Source organism: Argiope bruennichi, chromosome 3, assembly GCF_947563725.1.
Source record: "Argiope bruennichi chromosome 3, qqArgBrue1.1, whole genome shotgun sequence".
NCBI lineage: Eukaryota > Metazoa > Arthropoda > Arachnida > Araneae > Araneidae > Argiope > Argiope bruennichi.
This window is the reverse complement of record NC_079153.1, coordinates 126539049-126561653: the sequence shown is the minus strand read 5'-3', so window position 1 is coordinate 126561653 and position 22605 is coordinate 126539049. Positions and strand designations below refer to the sequence as shown.

The following is a 22605-nucleotide window of genomic DNA, read 5'->3' as shown; positions in this document are numbered from 1 at the left end:
ACTTACCCGCAACCTTAGGCTTCTCCAATATCCAGCCTCTGAATTCAACAATTTTTACACCATCGAATACAGACTATAAAATAAATAACAGCTTTTAACACAGATAAATAAAATAATATTAATTGTAGATAAAAAAAATCATTAAAATGCTAGTGATGGAGACTTGGTTGTCAATTCATAACTTGCAATTACATCAAAAATTAACTAAAATGCGTAGCGAGTAGATCTGAATCAAATGTTTAAAACTTCCTACCTCTTTATGTACCAATCTTTGCATAGTGTTTTTTTAACTTTAATTTTACCAAAACTGTTTAATTGTTTCCGGAACGCAACTAGAATCTTTAACAGTTTATTTCTTATCTGTGGCAATTTTCATTGTTAGTGCGCTATATGAGTACAATTTCATTTCGAAAGGGGTTACGAATTAAGATTATTTATATAGAAAGTAATAAAAAATACAGGGAAAATTGTTTCCGGATAGAAACAAGATAAGAGTAATGGATAATATTTATATTTTTACATATACTTATTCTTACATATTTTTACATGTATTTCTTGCAAAAATTAATTTATGCAAGAAAAAATTAGCCTTTTATGTGATGTAAAAATACATCAATATGCAAACACGGCTCTATATAAATTCACTGTACCTAGAGAGTCATCTTATCCTTTGCCGTCTATGGATGTACGAAAAGAAGTCGTTGGTCACTGGCCTATATTTTTAAACAGATTGAGGTATAAATTTCCACTATGTAAGGATACCACACGATGGTCATCTAGCAAATGCTCCTTTATTTTTAAATGCTAAAAATAATCGTTCAGTGGATTTTCATGTTTTGTAATGTAATGAAAAGTATTATTTATGTTTTAAATATTATATTATTGTTACACAGTAGATTTGTAGAAGTAATGGAGTAATTGTCCATGGTGATGTAGAAATACATCAATATAATTTTCTTAAATTAAAAAAAAATTAAAACCTTTTGCATGAACTACACATATTTTCCGATTGAATTCAAATTTTGTTTTATATAAATGATACAGTATAATGAATAAATATAATATGCATATATAATGAATAAATACCAGTATGTGCATGGATTTTTTATGTTTAAAAATTAAGTGTATATTTTTTACATATTCTTTAAGCATTTATCATTACATTATAAGAGTATGAATGCATTTTAAAATTACTTACAGAGAGTTCACTCAGTCTTATCACCGATATTTTGGTCGCTTGAATCAAATGCACATACAGGCGCTTCAATACTTCTTGATACGTTTTGCTGTTTTTCACAATAGGAGGCCCTGAAATTATGTAATATGTTTAATTAGACAATACTTTTTATATCCTATAAATGTTTTTTAAATTATCCACATTTTTCAAAGAACTAAAATAAATTATTCATTTCATAAGAAAATAATCTTCCTCTTCTATAACTTCTGCTCTTATCTTGGTCTACATCACACAAAAGAAATTGAACTCATTATTAATCTCTCTGGTTTTTATGTCTATAAACTTATTTTATAATCTGATATTGAATATAACTAATACACAGTAATATACAACCAGATATTTTTCCAAATTAGTATCTGAAATAGAAACTCTTCATAACCTGACTTATGTTCTCGTCTATTTGTTAAAAATTATAAAAAGTAACATAATGATATTAAAAATAAGAATGGATTAACCCTTTCTAGGGCCGTGGAAGTATGCTTCCCACCAAATTTATCAATCTTTGTATGAAATTATGTAGGTTGGCATAAGTTCTGACAAATTTTTTAGTAAGTCAGGATCTTGATTTGTTACTTAATTATTAATGAACCAAATTAATTAATGAATCAAATTAAATTTATCTAATAAGCTAAATGAATCCCTTTTCTTATTCTAATTTCATGCCTAAAGTTATTTTAACATAATATGACTAGAAAAAAAAATGGCCCTTTAAAGGGTTAAAGAAAATCCAAGAAATTATGCTGGTTATTTTAGTGCTGAAAATATATAATAGTATATTTTGAAGTCTTCTTCTAAGCATTTTCTGCTTATCAATTATCTTTTTTTCTGCTTATCAATTAATATTTATTTATTTATTTAATTATTATTATAATTGTTATTCTTATTATTTGCAGAACAACAACATCAGTATTTCACAGTCGTAATTAGGTAGCTAATCTGTTGGGAACAGAAGAAGTTTTGCAACTGCATACCTGTATATAAACTATCAATGGATATTAATAAAAATATCCAAATATTCAAAAGAGAAAAAAATCTTAAACCTTATAATAAAGAGGAAAAAATTCAATTTGGCTATAATTTTTATGCATCTTTCATTCGCCCTCATTATACTGGTTTTATTTAAAAGAAATCAAAAATAAGTTCAATATATAGATTCATATAAAGAGAGTTTATGATTATAATGGAATCATATGGTAAGAAAGTTTAAGTAAAAATTGAGTTTCTTTTAAATAAATCACATCGAAAAAATTACTATTAGCTGCTAGCTATTAAAAATGCTTTTTAAAATAATTTTAAAATGAATTAATTTGAAATATATTAATAACAAGAGAAGCTTGCACAAATAAATGTTATTATAATAAGAAAGAATTTCTTCGAAAGGTATGAAATAAATATTGCCTACCAAACTGGTGGTTCATGGAATATTTACAACCCACTTTTTGTTTGCAGCAGTAATAACTGAAAATATAAAATCTCTCAACAATTTTTTACATTTAAATTAATGTACTTACCTTTCACTTTTAAACGAAATCTCTTCTTTTGTTCACTCGTGAAACAAGGCGATACGTCAAAGGCTTCCCATCTTAGCCTGTCCAAGAAGTTATTTATGGATAAATAAGTGAACACGGACAGCTGAAATATATAAAATATATTAAAAACTTCTGGGATCGTTCATAAAGAGCATAAAAATTATTATGAGTGAAGGCTAAAAAGCACTTGTTCTTCTAACAACTTCAGTCTCATAGTTAAAAATAAGTTCAAATCAATTTCAACAACTACCCTATAATCCTTACCCTATATACAACTTATATATTAATATCCTTATCTTATACATTGTGGGGAAAGACAAAGACCAGAATTAATATGAGAAATATATTTATTAAGATTAAAAGACAAAGGACAAAACATTACTAACATAGAACACACAAAGATACATGAGCGTGAGCTGTGCGCTTTTTCAACAGTTTGGCAGGATTTGATAGGGGTATTCACGAGAAAGGCCGAGTTCCCAAAAATGTGGGGAAAGGCAACGACCAGCATTAATATGAATAATAAATTTATTTAGATTAAAGAACAAAGGACAAAACATTACTAACAAAGAACACATAAAGATACACGAGCGTGAGCTGTTCGTCTTACAGTCTCACTACCCAACTCCCGTCTGCCAATAATGGCGGGAAAGCTTCATGTGATGTATGACGCAACATAGCTCCATACAAGATATGAGATCTGTCAGCGGTTCCCACAATAATATTATCTATTATAATAATATGCAATTACCTTATATATTGTATAAAATCTCCATCATATTGATTGATATTCTAGTTGTTGAATGTCATGGAAATATTGTAGCAATATTTTTGAGCATTTTGTACTTATAAGAATTGTATAAAAAGTGAATAGGGTTTTGGTATTTTAACCAAAATCCATAACTAGCAAGATTATTTTGAATTTAAAGCAAAATGTGTGCAGAAGCCCAAATACACATATCCTATCGAACTTGAAAATATTATATTTGCTAATATTACAAAATTTTTATCATTAAATGAAGGTAAAACATCAATCCTACTTACCGAATAAAAACTTCAAAAAATAAATTTTTATTTATATTGTCAGAATTTTTACCTACGCAATTCAGAAGCTATTCCAGCATTTTTTAATGATTTTAACATGATATAATATCCATTTTCTACTCAAAAGAAAATGCGTTCTAAATAATCTGTTTGGTTGTTCTTGTACCTAACTATCATTCTGTATCTTAATTTCCATGATAATAAAGTCACTCGTAAAACCATTGCAAATAGCTTTCTCACTCCTCTTCTAAAGCTTCCCATGGCAGTTTTGAGTCTGTCCTTGTTCACTGCTCTTGTCAATAATCCAAAACTCAAAACACCATATGCGGTATATCTGGGGATGGAAATCTGAATTAAAAGCATTAGATTAATAGCAGACTTCGTGTTTCATTCGTTTTCAGAACTGATAATGGATTTGAAAATATATTCGTTTTTCTTATTTTGATGGATGTGTGCTTCTTTATGATTCTATAAATTCATCAAATCAAGTAACCAATGGTGTAAAAAATCTAATTTTATATTTTATTCAAGGAAATTCCCTTAAGAAGCCAGAAAAAAGAAAAATTAATAATGTGATATGTCAACAGTACTTTATTAAACCACCAAATTAATTACCTTATAATTCTTTAGTATTTCAGGATAACAATAGGTACATTTATCGATATTATGGGTTTTGTTTCATAGGCAAGTCAAAAGATGCTGTTCAGTATCATGAAACTTTGGAAACTAGTAAGTTTGCATTCATTCTAAATAAATATATTAAAACAGAATACGGGTAAAACCATCAATACATATATCCTATCAAACTGAAAAACATTAGGTCCATTCATTGAGTTTTCCATATGGTAAGTTTATATACTTTTGGAATATTATTTTATTTTATTTCTATGAATAAGTTTATAGTTTGAGATATATTTTGTTTCACATATTTCACTGCACACTTAAAAGACTCGGTTCAAAATTATGGAATCGATTAAGGCAAAGAAAAAGTATTAAGGAAATGGCATATTTTCTACATTCATATGTCTTGAAACAAACCTAAATAATCTCTCATACAATTTCCTTTCTCTAAAAATCCATAAAAAATTTCACACAAGGCAATAAACTGCTTATGAAATGACATGTACATGTTCTTAAAAAGAGCTCATTATGAAATCGAAATCGTATTTAGCTTGATTTTAATTAATGGAATTTTGCGCAGAAATTTCATTTAGCAAATTTTAGTTCGATTGAGTAATATGATTCCCAAATATTTTTCGCAGCTATTCAGAAGGATGTAATTTGAAATAACATTTCAAATAAAACTTTTCAAAAATTTTTTAAGCAAACTGATGCGTGTAAGTTTATATTTGCAATATAAGGACTGGAAATTTTTAAGTGTTGATAATTTTTTTCTTACTGAAATTTCGCTTTCAACTTTAAAAACAAAAGGGTAACTTTTTATTTAGACAAGTGTAAAAACTTACTTCGAACTTGCGTGTTTCAGTATTGCTTTGGTAAGCGTAGATCTCAGCATGAGAAAGTTTCAACGTTGCTGATACGTTGGCTTTCGGAGCATTCTGAAAACGAGAAGTACATTTATGAGCTTCACGTATAAATTCAAATTTAGTAAAAACGAAAGTATTCGGGAGTATTTTAAGAGCAAGTTTCTGCTCTGAAATCTTTTACTTGATAAAAAAAATTCAAAAGTTTATTATATTTGTAAACTACAAGGTGCAACAGTGAAATGAGAAGTTTTATGACTTCAACCAGGGAGAGAGAGTCACTTCGAAATTTTCTCATACATTCTCAAATGTAGATGTTATACCTCTCCCCCCCCCCACCTCCCAAATAAATTACTGGGCCCAGAGTAAAGAATAAACGCCATGAATGCTCAGATTTAAAAATAATTGGTTCCATGCATAAAAGTATTGAGCTTTGTATCATAGAACAGAAAATCTGTGGGAACTTATGTATTATTAACATAAGTTCCAACAGATAAGTTCCAACAGTTAACATCATTGGAGAACACTAGTTAGGGAAAAAACCCAATTAATGCATGCTTTTTGGCCTTTTCTTTCTTTCAGTAATTAATTGCTGGAATGCGGTTAATACACAGTTACCAGAAAATATTTTGATATTTTAATAATATCTTTTTCCCAAAAAATTGAAATCAAAATTTAATATAGAACTATAATTGTATTCACTGGATCAGATCTTAAATTTCATATAATTAAGTCATAACATTTTTTATTTATGTTTACATGCATGCAATAAAGCAGATGGTTCACTTTTGACATATTTGATACAAAATTTAAAACAATATTGCACTTTAGTTTGCTAAATTTATGTATCAAGTTTTATTCATCTAAGTTTTTTATTATTTAATTATCATGTTGCTTTGTATTCGGATAGATTTCCATTTAAGTCTTACTCTGAATGGAAATCACTCAAAATTTCATAAAAATCTGCAAAATTTAATATATGGTCTTTAAACTAAAGACCGCCGGCGTCCTGGCATAGGGATAGCGTGTCTTCCCCGTGATCTGGGCGTCCTGGGTTCGAGGCCCGGTTCGGGCATGGTTGTTCTTCATCTGCGTTCTATCTGTGAGGTGTGTGAATGTGCCCCCCTGTAAAACGGGGTTATGCAAGCGAATGTGTGAGTTTCATCTTCATATGAGCTAGAAGTCAGACTTCTGCCCTTGGGTGCTCAGGGGTCTTTACCCTCAGAAGTTACTGCAACTCCTTTCCGTGGTAACGCGGACACGACATCATCATCAAACTAAAAACCACATATTAAATTTTATCCGTCTAGAGTAGGTAATGAGCTTTCGAGTTATCGTGTTCATAGGCAGATAGACATAATTCTAGACATGTGTTTTCCGGATTCATAGAGATCTAAAACGAGGAGAAACATCAAAATCTCAATTTTTTTTAACGAGTTCTATACCTTCTCTTTGTAAGCTCCGAGTACAAAAATGTAGATATAACAAGTTATGTCAAAAGGAAAGAGAATACTTGGTCGTGATTTAGAAAGAGTTGTCGTTGATTAACAAATAACACACATTTTTAATGGTTTTTGTTCAAAATTGACAAAAATTATGTGATCCTAAACCTGTGTTTATAGTTCATTTTAGCTAAGATATGGGGGAAAGAAAAACCGAGAAGAAGAAAAGTAAAACTGCACACTGGACAGTATACACCAGTCTTTATCAGAAATGTCATTTACTGAAAATTGACAAAATTTCATGCGTAATCCACTATTTATTAATATTCATCACATTTATCCCTCATACAGTTTGCGCGCTTTTTTTATATTTGATATCCATTACTGTTAGGAATTTTTTTTTTGTCTCTAGTGATAACGTGAAGTTTTTTCATTGTGCTTTTGCATTTATTTTATATTAAAAATATTTCATAACAACAGTTGATGAAGCATTACTAAATTTGATCAAGGCATTATAAAATCATAAAATCTAAAAGAAGCTACTGTCCTATTTATTTTGCAACAACAGATAATTTCAAAATTATTTTTCACGAGAGAAAGCCGAACCCTAATAATTCATATCCTGAAGAAAACATTCAAATAATCTCTTCATTCATTCAGTCTATATTTTGCTCGCAGTTTTGATATCTTAAATATTTACATAACTGTATTATTAAATGCGATTAATATTTTTCAGTTATAGTTGAAACTCAAAGAAATTTTATACAGATAATTATAACCCTAATTCAATAATTTCTCGCAATAGCTAATGAAGTAAAAAAATTAACATTTTTGTTACTGGAATCAATAAATGTACGGCTGAAAAATTACGAAATCAAAAATTTTATACAGTGTCCTGGTTCTAATAGTCATATTTAGTAAAAGATTCTCTAACATTTTAAACAAACAAGAATGTTTAGTTCTGTCGAAAGTGATCAAGCATTTCATCAGTTTTTGTTTTAGACCAATCAGACACTAACTCGAGAAATTGGCATCAAGTGTTTTGTAAGTCTTCTTCGAGGTAGTCGTTGAATGATCAAAAAAGGTCTAAAATAATGATATTCAAAACCTCATAATTTCTTTCTTTCTTGGTTGATGAAGGATGGAATATATTTTGTTTGAGATTTTACTACGTCGAGATTATTTTATTAAGCATGAGTAATATGAATCAATGGACTAGATAAAAATGTAACTTTCTTAATTTTTTCTAAATACTATAGAATGACTGTTTTTAATATTCGCAAAACATTTATTTATTAAATTAACATATGTATAAGGTATTAATTCACTCTAATTATTGTTTCAATTGAGAATATATGTCATAATTGAGAATATATTTCATAAAGCTTACAAATTGAAAGTTGGACCATGATTAGAACGAATCCAATCAAACTTTTTAGAATGATATTTTTTTATTATAAAGTTAATCTGTTTATTAATACTTTTATCCTACTGCAATTTCTTTGTAAATAATATTTTTAAATTTTAATTTTATTCATTTGATTACTTAAACACATATATTATATATATATTTAATATTTTGATAGACCTTCAAGCAATATTTTAACTCCGTTTTGAAAATCCAAACCCATTCCTTACCTTTGTAAAATAGAAATCTTGAACGATCATTTGGTAGGTTTCTTTATCAACAGACATCAGACTCCAGACTTCATAATCCAAAGCATGGATGTGTCTCTGAAAGAATTCTAGTGTTATTAAGTAAAGTACAAGCTTCAAATGAAGCACTTTGGTCATTAATAGCCAATATTTCGTATAAAAAATAATTTTTACTTTGAGTTAACAAAGAATATTTTGAATTATAATCAGTAAAATAAAATCTATGTAAAAGTTTAAGAATTATTTATTTTGAACTAATTTTTACAAAGTTTTCCTGAACTGAAGTGACAAAATAAGAGAAATTATTGTGCACGTTGTGAAAAATAATGTACGCAATATGTTCATTAAAAAAAATGCGAACAACAATACGTAACATATACTCAGCTCACTCATGTAACAAAGGAAAGAAGCAAACAATATCGAATGATGATTCAATTCCCAGAGTCACATTAACAGCAGTAAAGTGCCACTTCAGGATGTTATACACTAAAATACGATAATATAGTTTTCAACTATTGTCCTCATTGAATAAAATTTTGAGATGACTCCGAAAGAAGAAACCTTAGAGAGTGGTTTCAAGGGACCGTGAATGCCAATTCACTATCCCACTATGCTTAATTCTCTTTCGAAAAGTGTTATTTAACCCTTTCTAGGGCCGTGGGAAGTATGCTTCCCACCAAATTTATCAATCTTAGTATGAAATTATGTAGGTTGGCATAACTTCTGACAAATTGTTTTAGAAAGACAGAAACTTAGATGCTTCAGTTCTTTATCTCACACAAAAGGATGGGTCTTGATTTGCTACTTAATTATTAATTTAACAAATTAATTAATTAATCAAATTAAATTTATCTAATAAGCTAAATGAATCCCTTTTCTTATTCTAATTTCAAGCCTAAAAATATTTAAACATAATACGACTAGAAAAAAATGGCCCTTTAAAGGGTTAAAAAAAAGGTCTCAAATTTACGCCACGCAAAAGACGTCGGCATCTATTCTTGGAATGAGTTAGGGGGAGGACATTGTGTAGCATATGAAAACCCATTCGGTTCTGGATAAGGCAGGGGAATGACTGTTCAAATAATCTGACAAAAATGCACAGCGCCAATGCATACAAACCAATAATAACTGCATATATATTGAGGAAGTCTTCTTTGTTTTTATGTGGATTCATGTGCTATGAATTCAAGAATACAAGATTCGCGGTATTAAATGTTCATAATTCTTAGGTGGGCTAACAGCACAAAAGAGGATTTATTTGAGAAAAGGTATCGTTCTGCATTAAATAGGATTTATGAATGAAAATGTGTAATCTTAGTATTTATATAAATGTAGTGTAATGAACTCAACAAAGTCTTTAATTTTCTATAGTTTTGAGAATTGCATTGGTCTGCAATGGATTTGAGAAATTTTATATTTTCTATATTGTACGTTTTTATTTTAAAAGGTCGTGGTGACCTAGTGGTAAGATCTTGAACCCGATATCAGAAGATTCCAAATATGTGAAGCGATTCACCAAAAAACAATCATGTAAGCAGACCTGGTGCACATTAAGTCATTGACTTCAACGAAGTCAAATGTTCTATAGGGGACGTTTGAGAAGGATAATACCGAATCAAGTGTTATTCTCGTCATCTGTTCAAATCTCAAAATTAGGAGATCCACCCTCCCTCCCCCCTAAACAGCTTTAGTTGCTTTAAAAGGGAACGTTATTATAATTAATCAAGCGCGTTCTTATTTGTATAAACCGCATCGTTCCATTATTCTTGAATCTTGTTTCAAGAACTCTATTCCAGAAAACAGAATTCTTGCTTCTGTAGATCGTTTATTTGAGCAAACGTGCAAAAAAAAAAATTTGTACTATGTATTTTGGAATACTTATGATCAAAACCTACTGCCTAATGGATTCTGTAAAATTTTTAGATCACAGGATTATTTTGACAATAAACTGAGATTTAAATCTGATTGATCGAATTCGTATCTTTCACATATCTGCAATGTCACAAGACATTAGAAAATGTTTATATTCATGTATTTTTCTTCCTCAAAATTGTATTACACTGAATGCCGCTTACAGTTCCGACATAAACAGCTTCGCTAAGTGCTTTCTCCCCTCTGAAAAACACTTTTGGTAACCTTGTCATTTCATCCAGAGGTACATCATCACTACTGATGGGACCCATTTCACAGGAAGCTAAGCTAGATATTGAAGTATATGCTACACCTAGAATCAATAAAGAAAGAAATTGTTCCAACATTAACAACCAATTATGATGATAAAACAAAAAAAATTAATTACTAGTAAAAAAAATTTATGCAATTATTTCAAAACTCATTTTAATAATGTTAGAAGGTTATGGAATATACTGGTCAAATACATCTGACCATATAAGGTATACACAAAACTGAACTTCGGAAAATTTTTCAGTAAGCCCATATTATTTCCTTAGCACGATCATTTTGATTCGATTTGAACTGAAATAATATGTTGTAGATAAATTAAAAATCTCAACCAATTTCGTAGATAGGTAATTCCAGCTCAAAGTTCAAATTATGTAGTGGTGGAAAATTAATTTCCCATTATTCCTTCGCTATTGGAGATAAAATGAAATTCAAATTGGCAAAATCTAGGCGAAAAGCTTCAATACTGGATATTTCGATGGGTAAAATTACTTTGAACTTAAAGGTTCAAAAATGTTTTTCACTCCTGACTTTATCTTTTTTAATCCAGGATTAGTAACACCTTGTTATAATTCGTTCATCGGTATTCATCAATTTTTTAGCATCAATAATTTTAAATCTTTTATATATTACAGATGTAACTGAAGGAAAGATGAGGATGAAATACGCTTTCTCTAATAAACTCCAAACAAACATATAAGGTTTGAAGGTTTGGTTCTTTTAAAATAAGAAATAATTACAAAAATAAGAATAGTCGAGGTTAGCCTTAACAATAAAATTGTGAAATTAAATACCAATAAAAAATTAACATAGGAAATTTGCCAAAGGTATAACACTCTTCCCTTTGTATCTTTTCTTCTATAAATTTGGAGTCTTCTTTCCATGCAGAAGTAATGAATTACAGTTTTGTCCTTTCTGATTAATAATGTTGCTTATTTTGCACTTAAAATATTTAATGTCATGTATTTCATAGCGTTTTTGAGTCATGAAATAGAAATATTTCTTCTCGGAAAGTGCAAAATTAGAACCTTCAACTTGCAGCTTATTTATATGAAACATTTTAAAAGAATGAATTTAAAAGTAGCAGAAGACGTTTCTCATTTCCAAAAATAAAATGTTGCCAGATGTTTTTATTCTAAAATATTTGCTTTTTATTAAAATTTTTTATCGGAAACGTTCCAAAAATGTGTAAATATCCTTTGTACGAAGTGAAATAACTAAAAGGTCACAAATATATTTTTAGTCCCACTCAAATTTCCAGAAAACTCAGAATGCACTTTTAGTGATTTAAGTTAATTTATATCCTTATTCAACGAAAATTTATTATAGGATTTATAGGATTATTTTATTTATAGGATTTATTTCTACATGTGTTTCCATTTTATCCTATTAAAATATCAAATTAAGTTATTTGTGATTATATTATTGCAGTTATATATCACTTAAAATATTTTTGAAAAATGAGAAATATATTGCCAAAATGTTCTGATGAAAAAATAATCTGAGAGCAATCACTTTTTCTTCTTTAACTTTTAGTTAATTTAAGAAACTCTTCCTCCATAAAAGATTCGATGACATCATTATTAGAAAATTTCAAATTAAGGAATTAAGCAGTTTATGCAAAAATTATTTTAGGATACTTATATTAAATGATTCGAGGCAACTTACAAAATATTTAAACACAATCCCTTTTCTTTTTATCTTACATAATAAATAACATTATTTTGTAGAAGTACATTTGAAAATGAAATACTAAACCCTCCTAATAGTTTTTAAATAATTTCAGTAATCATTGTAAAATTAAATTCTTTAATATTTATTTTCTTGTCTCAAAGTAAGTTTCTCTTTATTTTTTCATACTGTTACAGAATCAATTGTAATTTTTCTTACTAGATATGCAAAAAAGAAGAAAACGAAGCATAATGATGAATCATTTGTTAAAATGTTCCATGAATATTCAATTTATATGTTACAATAATGAAACATTTATGTATATCTTTTATTAGATAGAGAATTAGGGAAGAATTTTTATTTCTAAAAAATTTATAATTTATAATATTTTTCAAATTTTTTTAAAATTTTGATTCTATTTTTCGTAATTTAATACTGCAGGATTTGGTATACTTTCTTAAAAAAAATATTATCTAATTACCTTCAGGAATGGAAAGCATGATACAATATTACAATAATTACAATATGCAATAAAAAAATGTTTAAAAAATTACTATGCTTTAATAAACATGGAACATCTTGAAATTTTAAACTTCAGTAACTATATATTTCAGAACAAAAGAAAAATTTCATTTATCATATCTTTTGAATTTATTTTTAATTTTAAAAATGTCCTAGATTTACAACATAAAAATGATGTAAAATGTGATCATTTAAATATATCTGTGTGAAATGTTTAAAAAAATTATGAAAGTTTTGTTAGATTTTTAAGAGTTTAAACGAGGAGCAAAACTTCTTTGAATATCAATTAAAAATTTTCTGCTGTGATGGAAATCAAATTTTACCGCCATTGACATCAAACACTCTAGATGCTATCAGTGCACCGTCGTCATCGAATTCATCCATTCGAAGAATGTTCATTGTTGAATCGTGCCAAACCTAAAATAAATAAAATAGAAAGAAAATACTTCCAGCTAGAAATTGTTAAAATATATAAATACATAATCTAACTTTGATTTATTAGGTGCTTGCATGCATATTAATCAGCGACATCTATTGGCAAATATGCGAAGCATCTGTATAAATGGCAATAGTTGTAGGTTTTATCAATTTACTATTACTTTATTGTTATCATTTTGAAAGTTTTCCTATTTAGTATTATTGAGTTATTCAGTGTATAAAAATCCCAATCAGGGAACGCTTCATATTTTCATGTTTTAGGTCAGAGTTTAGGAGTCAGATTTTGCTTGTAGAATTTCTTAATTTTTAACTACGTTAAATTATTTTTAGATTAGGTAAATTTTTTAATTAAGTTTATTAATTAGGTTTAGAACAAACCTGTTTTTTAAAATAGTTTTTTTAAATCATATTTTTATTACTATACTGAAACAAAATAATTAGTTTTTTTTTTTTTTTATGTATACCGAGATTCAAAACAAAAACATTTAAACATGAAATCTTGAAAGAAATCTTCGGAAAAATACTAAAATAATATTCAAATAATGTAATGTAATTATTTTATTTTTCAAAAAAAATGTTTAGGATTTTTTTTTGCTTGCAATATTTATTGATGCATGTCATAATAATATATGCTGTCATATAATGCTGTCGGTTTCTCAAGCTTTGACATTTTTCTCTGAGTCAGATTTTTTAAAGGAGAGAAAAGGAAACCTATTACTTTTTACTGAAGTTTTAAAATTTTTATTATGTCTTGCATTTTAGTGTTAAATACATTTCTTAATTCATCCTTGTAAATATTATAAAATCTTGAAATCAATTTTTCTCCAGATTCATCATAGTCGGCGCCACTTGTATGAAACCAAAAACAATTGAAATAATATATTATTTTATAAATAAGTTTATTTTTTTCAGTCTTAATCATAAAATCGATCTTTTCTCAAATTCACTATCAAGCAGTACCATTTGTATGAAAGTGAGTATTTTATAATCGATTTCTGAAAATAGCGTTTTGTTGTTGAGAATGACAAGAATACAAAATATCAGAATTGAAGCTCGTTAAGAAGTGAGTGAAAAATCGACAATACAAAACTCCATTTGTAAGAATACGAAACAAATCAAGTTTAATAATAATTATTATTATTATTATCGAAAAAAAATGGAAGTATTAACATTATCAGAGAACAATACATTTTGTGAAAAACTAAAAAAAATGTTAAGGCTTCCGTCCAGAATGAGGCATTTTTAGGAGGCAGAAACAAACGTGTGTACAATTAGTCGTACAAAATGGTACGTATATTATCCTACAAATTTGAAGCCACATTAACGTTATTTGATGTTACCACTTTGAAAATAAACTTTCGTGAACTTTATTTTAAGATTTTAAAACTATATAAATTTCATGAATTGTTATTATTTTTATAAATGTTCTAAATTGTTATTCTGATGAAAGAAAAGTTTTATTTCGTGACATTATTTCTCTATCGAAAATAAGTCTTTGAGATGCCTAAGAGATTTGTAATTTTTTCATTTGATTTATAGTTTATGGACGATGAATGGATTAAATTTTAATATATATATTTTGAGCTGAAATCCACAGTAAACGACTTGATATTTACTGCAGATTAGAAACTTTTGACGACAAACTGATTCGTCGGTAATAATAATTGGACATAATTTCAATTCAACCTTTAGTAAATAAATCCATATTCGTGATTCTCTCAACAAAATATTTTTGAATGTCAAATAGTGACAAATGTTAAAGTAATGCTATTTTAATAGGTTTCGGTTTGTTCCTTTTATTGCTTGCATGAATTATCCGATTCTTCATTTAAAATGCGCAGATAATTGGGAGGATATTTTTCTTTAGTTTCACTAATATAATAAAACCCTGTTATTAAGCATGGGTGAAAAAGTAAACATGGTTTAAATTTCATTGCAACTATATAATCAATTGTCAAAAATACAAAATCAAAAATCCGAATTTCAAAATTATCTAACAAGTTTTACGGTATTTAAATTAAAATCATTAAAAAATAATTTTTAAAATGGTTTAAAAAGTAATTTTTAATAATAATTATTTGTGATTTATCGCGAATCACTAAAATTTAATTTAATTTTTAGTTGATAAAAAAACTTTAAACTTTTTTATTCTTAGTTATTTGTAAGAAAAAAAAGTATTTTTTATTCATTGTTTTCTGAAATATCAAAAAACAATTTCAAGAGCGCATATTTCTACCTCCAAATTATATGTTTGCCAATTTGATAGTTCCAGATCAAAGGGTCTGTCCTATTGAACTTAACACATAAATGCACAAATACATTCTCCTTATTGTTGTTAGATGAAGGAACGGAAAAGTTTTTAGAAGATAATGATTATATAATTTTAGTCAAAAAAATGCCTTTTTATAAATATCAAATATAATTTTTATAATTGCCAATAAATAAGTCATATTTTATTGAAGTCATTTTCTTCAAAGAAATAATAATAAAATCGTTGATTAATTGTTTTTAATAAGAATTAGTTCTGCCAATTCTAGCTTCATTATTAAAATATCTTATGCTAACACGTTATTTTATTAAATTCATTAAAACTTACCGGAATATTGATAAAAAAAACTAGCAATTGCTTAACAAGTATTTAAAATTCTCAATTCCCAGCATAATTTTTAGAATTTTTTAAATCCATGAAGAGTTTATTCAGCGATTTCTTAAAAAAAAAAACTTGACTTTCAGCCACTTTTTCCACAAAATAAAAATAATAAATTTTATTCTCAGACGTATAAAGATATATGAAAGGATTGAAAAAATAGAATTAAATTTACGAATGAAAAATCGACTCTTTTCGATTAAAAAGAAAAAAAATTATGATTCTATAAAACATTTACACTTCCATATTACCTTTTATCTTGTAGTTGAAAACTGTACTTTCTAAATATATTGAAATAATTATTGAAATTTCAAATTTAAAAAATGAAATATTTCTAATATAAATATTTTAAAGTGATGAGCCCAGTACTTGATGTTTTCAAAAATACGTACTTTTTTGTGAACAGCAAATACACCAGGATCAACAGTTGTCCATTCCTGTTCGTCAATCAAATCGTAAGAGAAACTGAAATAACTTGGCAGGCCTGGAAACTTGTTCTTATTCGTTGCATTGCAAAAAATGCCAGGAGGGGCCAAGAATATATTTGTGTCAATAATCTTGCTTTTGAATCGGAAGAAATTGAACGTCTGATCAATTTCTGCTTTTCCTTCGTTACTCAGACACACAATAGAGATTGCAATCAATGTGGGTTTACATATATTACTGTTGCAGTCTGGCATCTGCACATCTGGCTCTTAGGTAGAAAAAAATTAAGCTTGAATTATTTATTAGTTAAATTGGAAAAAAAGTATCAAATATAAATTGCTATTTAGAACAATGAAAATACAAGTATATATACTTTATATAATAATATTCGGTTCATTATAAATGATAAATAAAGCCTTAGATTTAAAAACCTTGTCATGTTTTTGGCAGGATAAAAAATAAGAACGAGGCAAAGAGAGAAAATCTGAAGTTTTAGAGAAGGCAAAAAAAATCAATTTATCAAATTAATGAGCTTTAACAGCCGGCTTACTAAGAAGAATTCTCGTCTTACGTGAATAAAACAACGGTTCCCATTTCACGAAACAGACTAAGAAACTAATGTCAAAATTATTTTTATTTGGTACAAGATTATAAGTTTCTTTTAAAATATTTTCTATTTTACAAACATTATTTCAAGTGAGTGTCTCTGATACGATTCATTATATTGGAATAAGAGGAGCCGAATCCATCTGTTTTTGTTTTTTTTTTACATTTTGGTACTGTTATGTTTGAGAATGTTTTAAATATATATTTATACTTTATAGATATTTAATAGTTATAATGATTTTTACATAACTAGCTATATTAAGTCATTGAAAATGACAAAAATCTCTCTTTTCTCTGGATATTCCTTTTTTTCAATTTGAGATGAAGTAAAGATACAAATAATAGACACCTTCTGCTTAAACTTGGATAATTTAAGTGCAGTTTTTATCTCATAAACTAAACATTCAACAGAAATTTTTATCAGTTTGTTGTCTTTGGGAATATCAAAAGATGTCCAAAAAATGTGATTTTTTCTCTACAGAAATGAGTTTAGAACAGCCCTGGTGACCATGTATGTATTTGAATGTTCCACTTGAAAGAATCTCGTATCAAAATATATTCGAATTTTAGGAACAATTCTAGGAAAGAAATTGTGAGGAAAGTAGAGAAATTCTACTTATTTTACACAAACCGGTTTCAAAATAAAATCTTTGCAATGCACGTGTGATTATCCTTAACCCGAATTTAATTAAAATCCCAAACCATGATTAAAACTCAAATATCAAATTCATCTGGGAACAAGCCAATTGTAATTGCAATATTAACACCAAATTCTTCTATCGTAAGAATTTTTCTTCCTCATTTTATTTTGGATTTAGCCCTTTCAACCTGTTTATTTTTCTTAGTTATAAGATGAAATCCTTTTACCAGTAAAGATCATGTATCAAAATCTAGAGGTATTTCAAAATTAAAAATAATCTGACTATTTTAAAAATACGAATTTGTACTTCAAAGGATTTTATTTTACTCTGAACTATTCCTTATATTTTTTTTAATGTGAACAACATTTTTGATTAATTTCAGATTTCCTTGAAAACATAATTTGTGTTTTTCCTTACAATTCACTAAAGCAGAATTGGAGAATTTGATTTTTTTTAATTCAGTGCATAGAGTATAAATCTTAAGACAATTCGTGAATTTAGAAAATTTACAAAACGTTTTCTTCTTTTACAATATAAATATTTCGTGTATATAATATATATATAATATAATATATATAAATATTTCATCAACCAAGTCTCAACAGATTTCCTATTTATTCATTTCTGGCCACATCTTCGAAAATATTTACTTTTTTTTCCTACATGGTTTAAAATGAGCAAATAAGAAAGCTTTTTAAAAATAATTTTTAAGACTATCATCAATATCGAATTCATGATCAGAAAGGAAAAATAAAATCGTTACAGCGTGCATGAAAATAAAATCCAGGAGATGTGATGAAATTTAAAAAAATGGAGCATAAATCCTTAAAGTAAGTTTAATGAAAATGCATTATTGTAATTGCAAATAAAAAAATCTAATTAAATAAATTCATGAGAAATTACGACTGCCAAGTTTTTTGATTTGTGAAAATATTTTTATTATTTACTTCCCTAACTGTGACGACCAGCCATGGAGCAAAATCCTCTTCAAATTCAAGAGAAAATAGATGCTCTATTTATAAGATTCCTTTGAGCTTTCCAAACTACAAAATCAGGATGCAACAAATGGGCGATAGTGGGAGAAAAACTGCTAGACTGCCTCATATCCACTATTTGGGATGATAATCTCCAGATAGCAACGTTTCTTTTACCCAAAACATATTATCTCTTCATCATGACGGAACCACAAAGGCTACCAGAGTCTGCGGCAACGTTCTTTAGCAAATAATCGACACCTATTGTAAAATGTAAGATATTTTCCTCCACAAAGGCTTTTCGGTTGAGGATGGTAACTGTTTAATATTCACCTATTATTTCTAGTCGAGTACTAACAGAGGAGTGCCACCTTTATATTTACGGAGTTAAATTCCTATAAACATATAGGGCTGATAAATATATCATCACTTACAAAATGGGGTTAGTCCCATAATCTTGACCACAACTTTTTTCTCAAGATGCAATAATAAACATATAATAAACATCCCTGAATGCTTGGATTCGTTGAACTTGATATGTGTTATAAAAATATGCCCTTCAATATCTACCAAGTTGTATGGTAGGATACATCAAGAATATAGCCACAGTGGGCCGGGATAACCTGGTTTATAGGGCGTTGGATTCGCGTTTTTCGGGTTGCTAGATCGAACACCACCGGCCGTCGTGGTGACAAAGTCCTCCATGTCGAGAGTAATATCACTGGATCAGGGGAGATCGTTCTCCGATTCAGATCAAAATTACTATCTGCGGATGAGTGAATGAAATGCATGAAGTCCGTCCCATAAAAAGGGTTGTGATGTGTGTTTAGCTAAGTCGTATTCTTGGCCCTAGATGGCGCTACTGAAAAATAAGAAACGCACCCTTGGCTTAAAATCACTGACTTCTGAAGTCAGTGAGCTTGTCTATGACAAGTGAAATTAGAAACAACAACATCCACAGTTCTTCCACTCTATATTATTTCGCTGGTATATCACTATATCCAGAATTATTCTTTATTCTGGAATGGCTAGCTTTATTCAAATGAAGACTATGAAGCAAGAAAGAATCCGTATCATACAACTGCTGAGGGAAAATAAATGCTAAACCATAAAAGGAGAAATATCTCATATACGCTAGTTGGATTTCTCCCTGATAATGCTATTAGTATTTCCATAAATGAAATAAATATTGGTTGATTCCATATTTGTAAACTGCTCTAACATCGTACATATTATCACCTTGTCCCACTTAAAGAACAAATTTAAATTCCAGATTAAATGATGCATCCTATTTAGAACATTATTGCTATTTCTATACATACAAAATAATAATTATAAGTGAAATACTTAACCATATACAAATATTTGTATTATTAATTAATTACTACTTTGATTTAATTACAGATTTAAATTTAATTACAGACTTTCTGTTTTTTGATGAGTGATCCATTATTGTACTAAATGACGAAAGTATTAATTGCCAATTAGTAATTAAGGGCTGAAATAATTTCATATGTTTTTCCAATGTGCATACAAACTTGATTCTGGTCTTTATATTTTATTCTTCATGACTTGCATTTATTTCTATGAGAGAACTCTCTATTTGAATCGTATTACGTAATATAAGATTTTTTTTTTATATTCAGGAACCAAAAGAGGAATGCACCCTTCACTTTCGAGGAGTGGTAGTTATCTACCACAATATCATCTTTGCTTTCCATTTTTCATCATAAATTCTTTAGTGTAAATAATGCATTTTTGATCGACACGTACACGATACCTCTTAAAGTTTTTGTCGGCCATAAAAATACTCTATTTTTCCGGGGAAGGGTATCAGCCTGGGATTGGGTTAAACTATATTGGATTTTGATCTTTCTGTTTGAAACACCTAATATACTACTCAGCTCTGATCACATGATCTTGCTCTATATCATAAAATCGATAATACGTTTTCCAATATAGTCTAAATTTGATGAAAACTCTCACTAGAAATCAACTTACTTGTAAAAACGTGGGTAACTTCACAGTTAGACTGATCATAAGGCGGGAAATTTAATTTCGCTTTATAGATGTAAGAGGGGAGAAAAGATTCTTCTTCTCTGTCGAAAGTCTAAAAATAGAAGTAAAAGTTCAATTGTCAAGTATAGTAGAATTTTTTAAAATAAATTATTATTTCGTTATATTTTTCATAAAAAGAAAAGGAATATGAACAATAAAAAGGAACAGGAGCAATGAAATGAAATTGAAATTCATGAAAATCACAAAAATAAATTTAGAAACTGTATTTGAAAGTATAATACATCAAAGTAAGCAGCAAAGAATCCGTTTCTTACTTTTTTCAAACAGAATTTTTTTTATGAAGCAGAAAAAGTATAAAAAATTAAAACTAAGAATTACAGAAAGATATAGTAAATCTGTAGTTATATATTATATATATATATATATATATATATATATATATATATATATAATCGTATATATATAAGTATGTATATAATCGGGTGTTTCAAAAATGACCGGTATATTTGAAAAATCAATAAAAACTAAACGGGTAGCGATAGAAATACACCGTTTGTTGCAATATGCTTGGGACAACAGTAAATTTTCAGGCACAAACTTGCGAAATTAATTACAATTTTGCACAACAGATGGCGCTGAAGTCTGGAAAAAATCTAAACTACGATATTTTCCAAATATCCACCATGCGCAGCAATAAAATGGCTTAGTCTCAAACATGGCTTAGTCACGTTTACAGCAGAGAGACGAGTTACAGAATGGCAAACTCACTGACTGCGTTTTCTTCTATATCTTTCAAATCGCTTGCAGCGCCATTTGTTGTTGTAAATTGTAACTAATTTCGCAAGTTTGTCTTGTCTGCTTGAAAATTTACTGTTATCCAAAACATATTGCAACAAACGTTATATTTCTATCGTTGCCCGTTTAGTTTTTATTGATTTTTGAAATATACCGGTCATTTTTGAAACACCCGGTATACTGAGGTGACAAAAAACATGGGATAGTAATTTGCTAATATACAGATAGCAGTAGTATAGTGTACAAAAAGTATAAATGGGCAGTGCAATGGTATGACTTTCATTTATATTCATGTCATTCATAATGAAAGGTTTTTGACGTAATTATAGCCGCACGAAGGGAATTAACAGATTTTGAACGCGAAATAGTATTTGGAGTTCTGTGCATGGAACATTCCATTTCGGAAATAGTTAGGGAATTCAACATTCTTAGATCAACAGTGTCAAGAATATTCAGAGAATGCCTAATTCCAGGCATAACTTCGCACCATTATGGACAACGCAATGCCGACCGTCTCCACTTAAAAGACCGGGTCCAGCGACATGCGCGCAGAATTGTCAGTGTTAACAGACAAGCAAAACTGTGTAAAATAACAACAGGAATGAATGTGAGACGTCCAACGGACGTCTTTAAATTTTCATTTTAAGCTTTATTGAGTTATGGCATCAGAAAACTAACTTTCTAAATTTTACTAGAAAGACGACATCACCTGCAGCACCTTTCCTGTACTCGTGATTTTAGATGACTTGAAAACAGTGATTTGATTAGATGAGTCACGATTTCAGTTAGTAAAAGCTGATGGTAGGGTTCGAATATTGCACGGACCCAACGAAGCCATGGATCCAAATTTTCAAAAAAAAAACACTGTGCAAGCTGGTGGTGGCTCCATAATGGTGTGGACTGTTTTTACACGGAATGGACTGGGTCCTCTGGTTTAAATAAAAGGATCATTGACTGAAAATGATTGTCCTCAATTATTTAGAAACCACATGCAGCCATTCATGGACTTCATGTATTCAAACAACAATGTAATTTTTATGGAAAACAATGCACCATGTCACGGGACCACAGTTCCCGATCAATTTGGAGAGCATTCTGAACAATTCCAGTGAATGATTTCGCCACCTAGATAGACAGATATGAATCCCATTGAACATTTATGGAACGTAATCGAGAAGTCAGTTCTTGCACAAAATCCTGCATCGGCAATACTTTCGTAGTCATGGACCTCTATAGAAGCAACATGGTTAAATATTTCTACAGGGAACGTCCAATGACTTGTGAAGTCCATGC

General features: G+C 28.7%; 1 protein-coding gene across 1 annotated transcript in view; it reads right to left on the bottom strand.

Annotated features, from left to right (window-relative positions):
* The window catches only part of LOC129963073 (uncharacterized), a 70871-nt gene that overhangs the window by 39737 nt on the left and 8529 nt on the right, over positions 1-22605 (bottom strand). The window contains exons 4-12 of the mRNA XM_056077106.1: positions 20500-20608; positions 16244-16545; positions 13090-13183; positions 10468-10616; positions 8375-8470; positions 5277-5369; positions 2749-2869; positions 1199-1308; positions 7-73 (exon numbers count right to left, since the gene is read on the bottom strand). Of these exons, the coding sequence (XP_055933081.1) occupies positions 7-73; positions 1199-1308; positions 2749-2869; positions 5277-5369; positions 8375-8470; positions 10468-10616; positions 13090-13183; positions 16244-16545; positions 20500-20608 (1141 nt within the window). The remainder of the gene's footprint in view (positions 1-6; positions 74-1198; positions 1309-2748; positions 2870-5276; positions 5370-8374; positions 8471-10467; positions 10617-13089; positions 13184-16243; positions 16546-20499; positions 20609-22605) is intronic.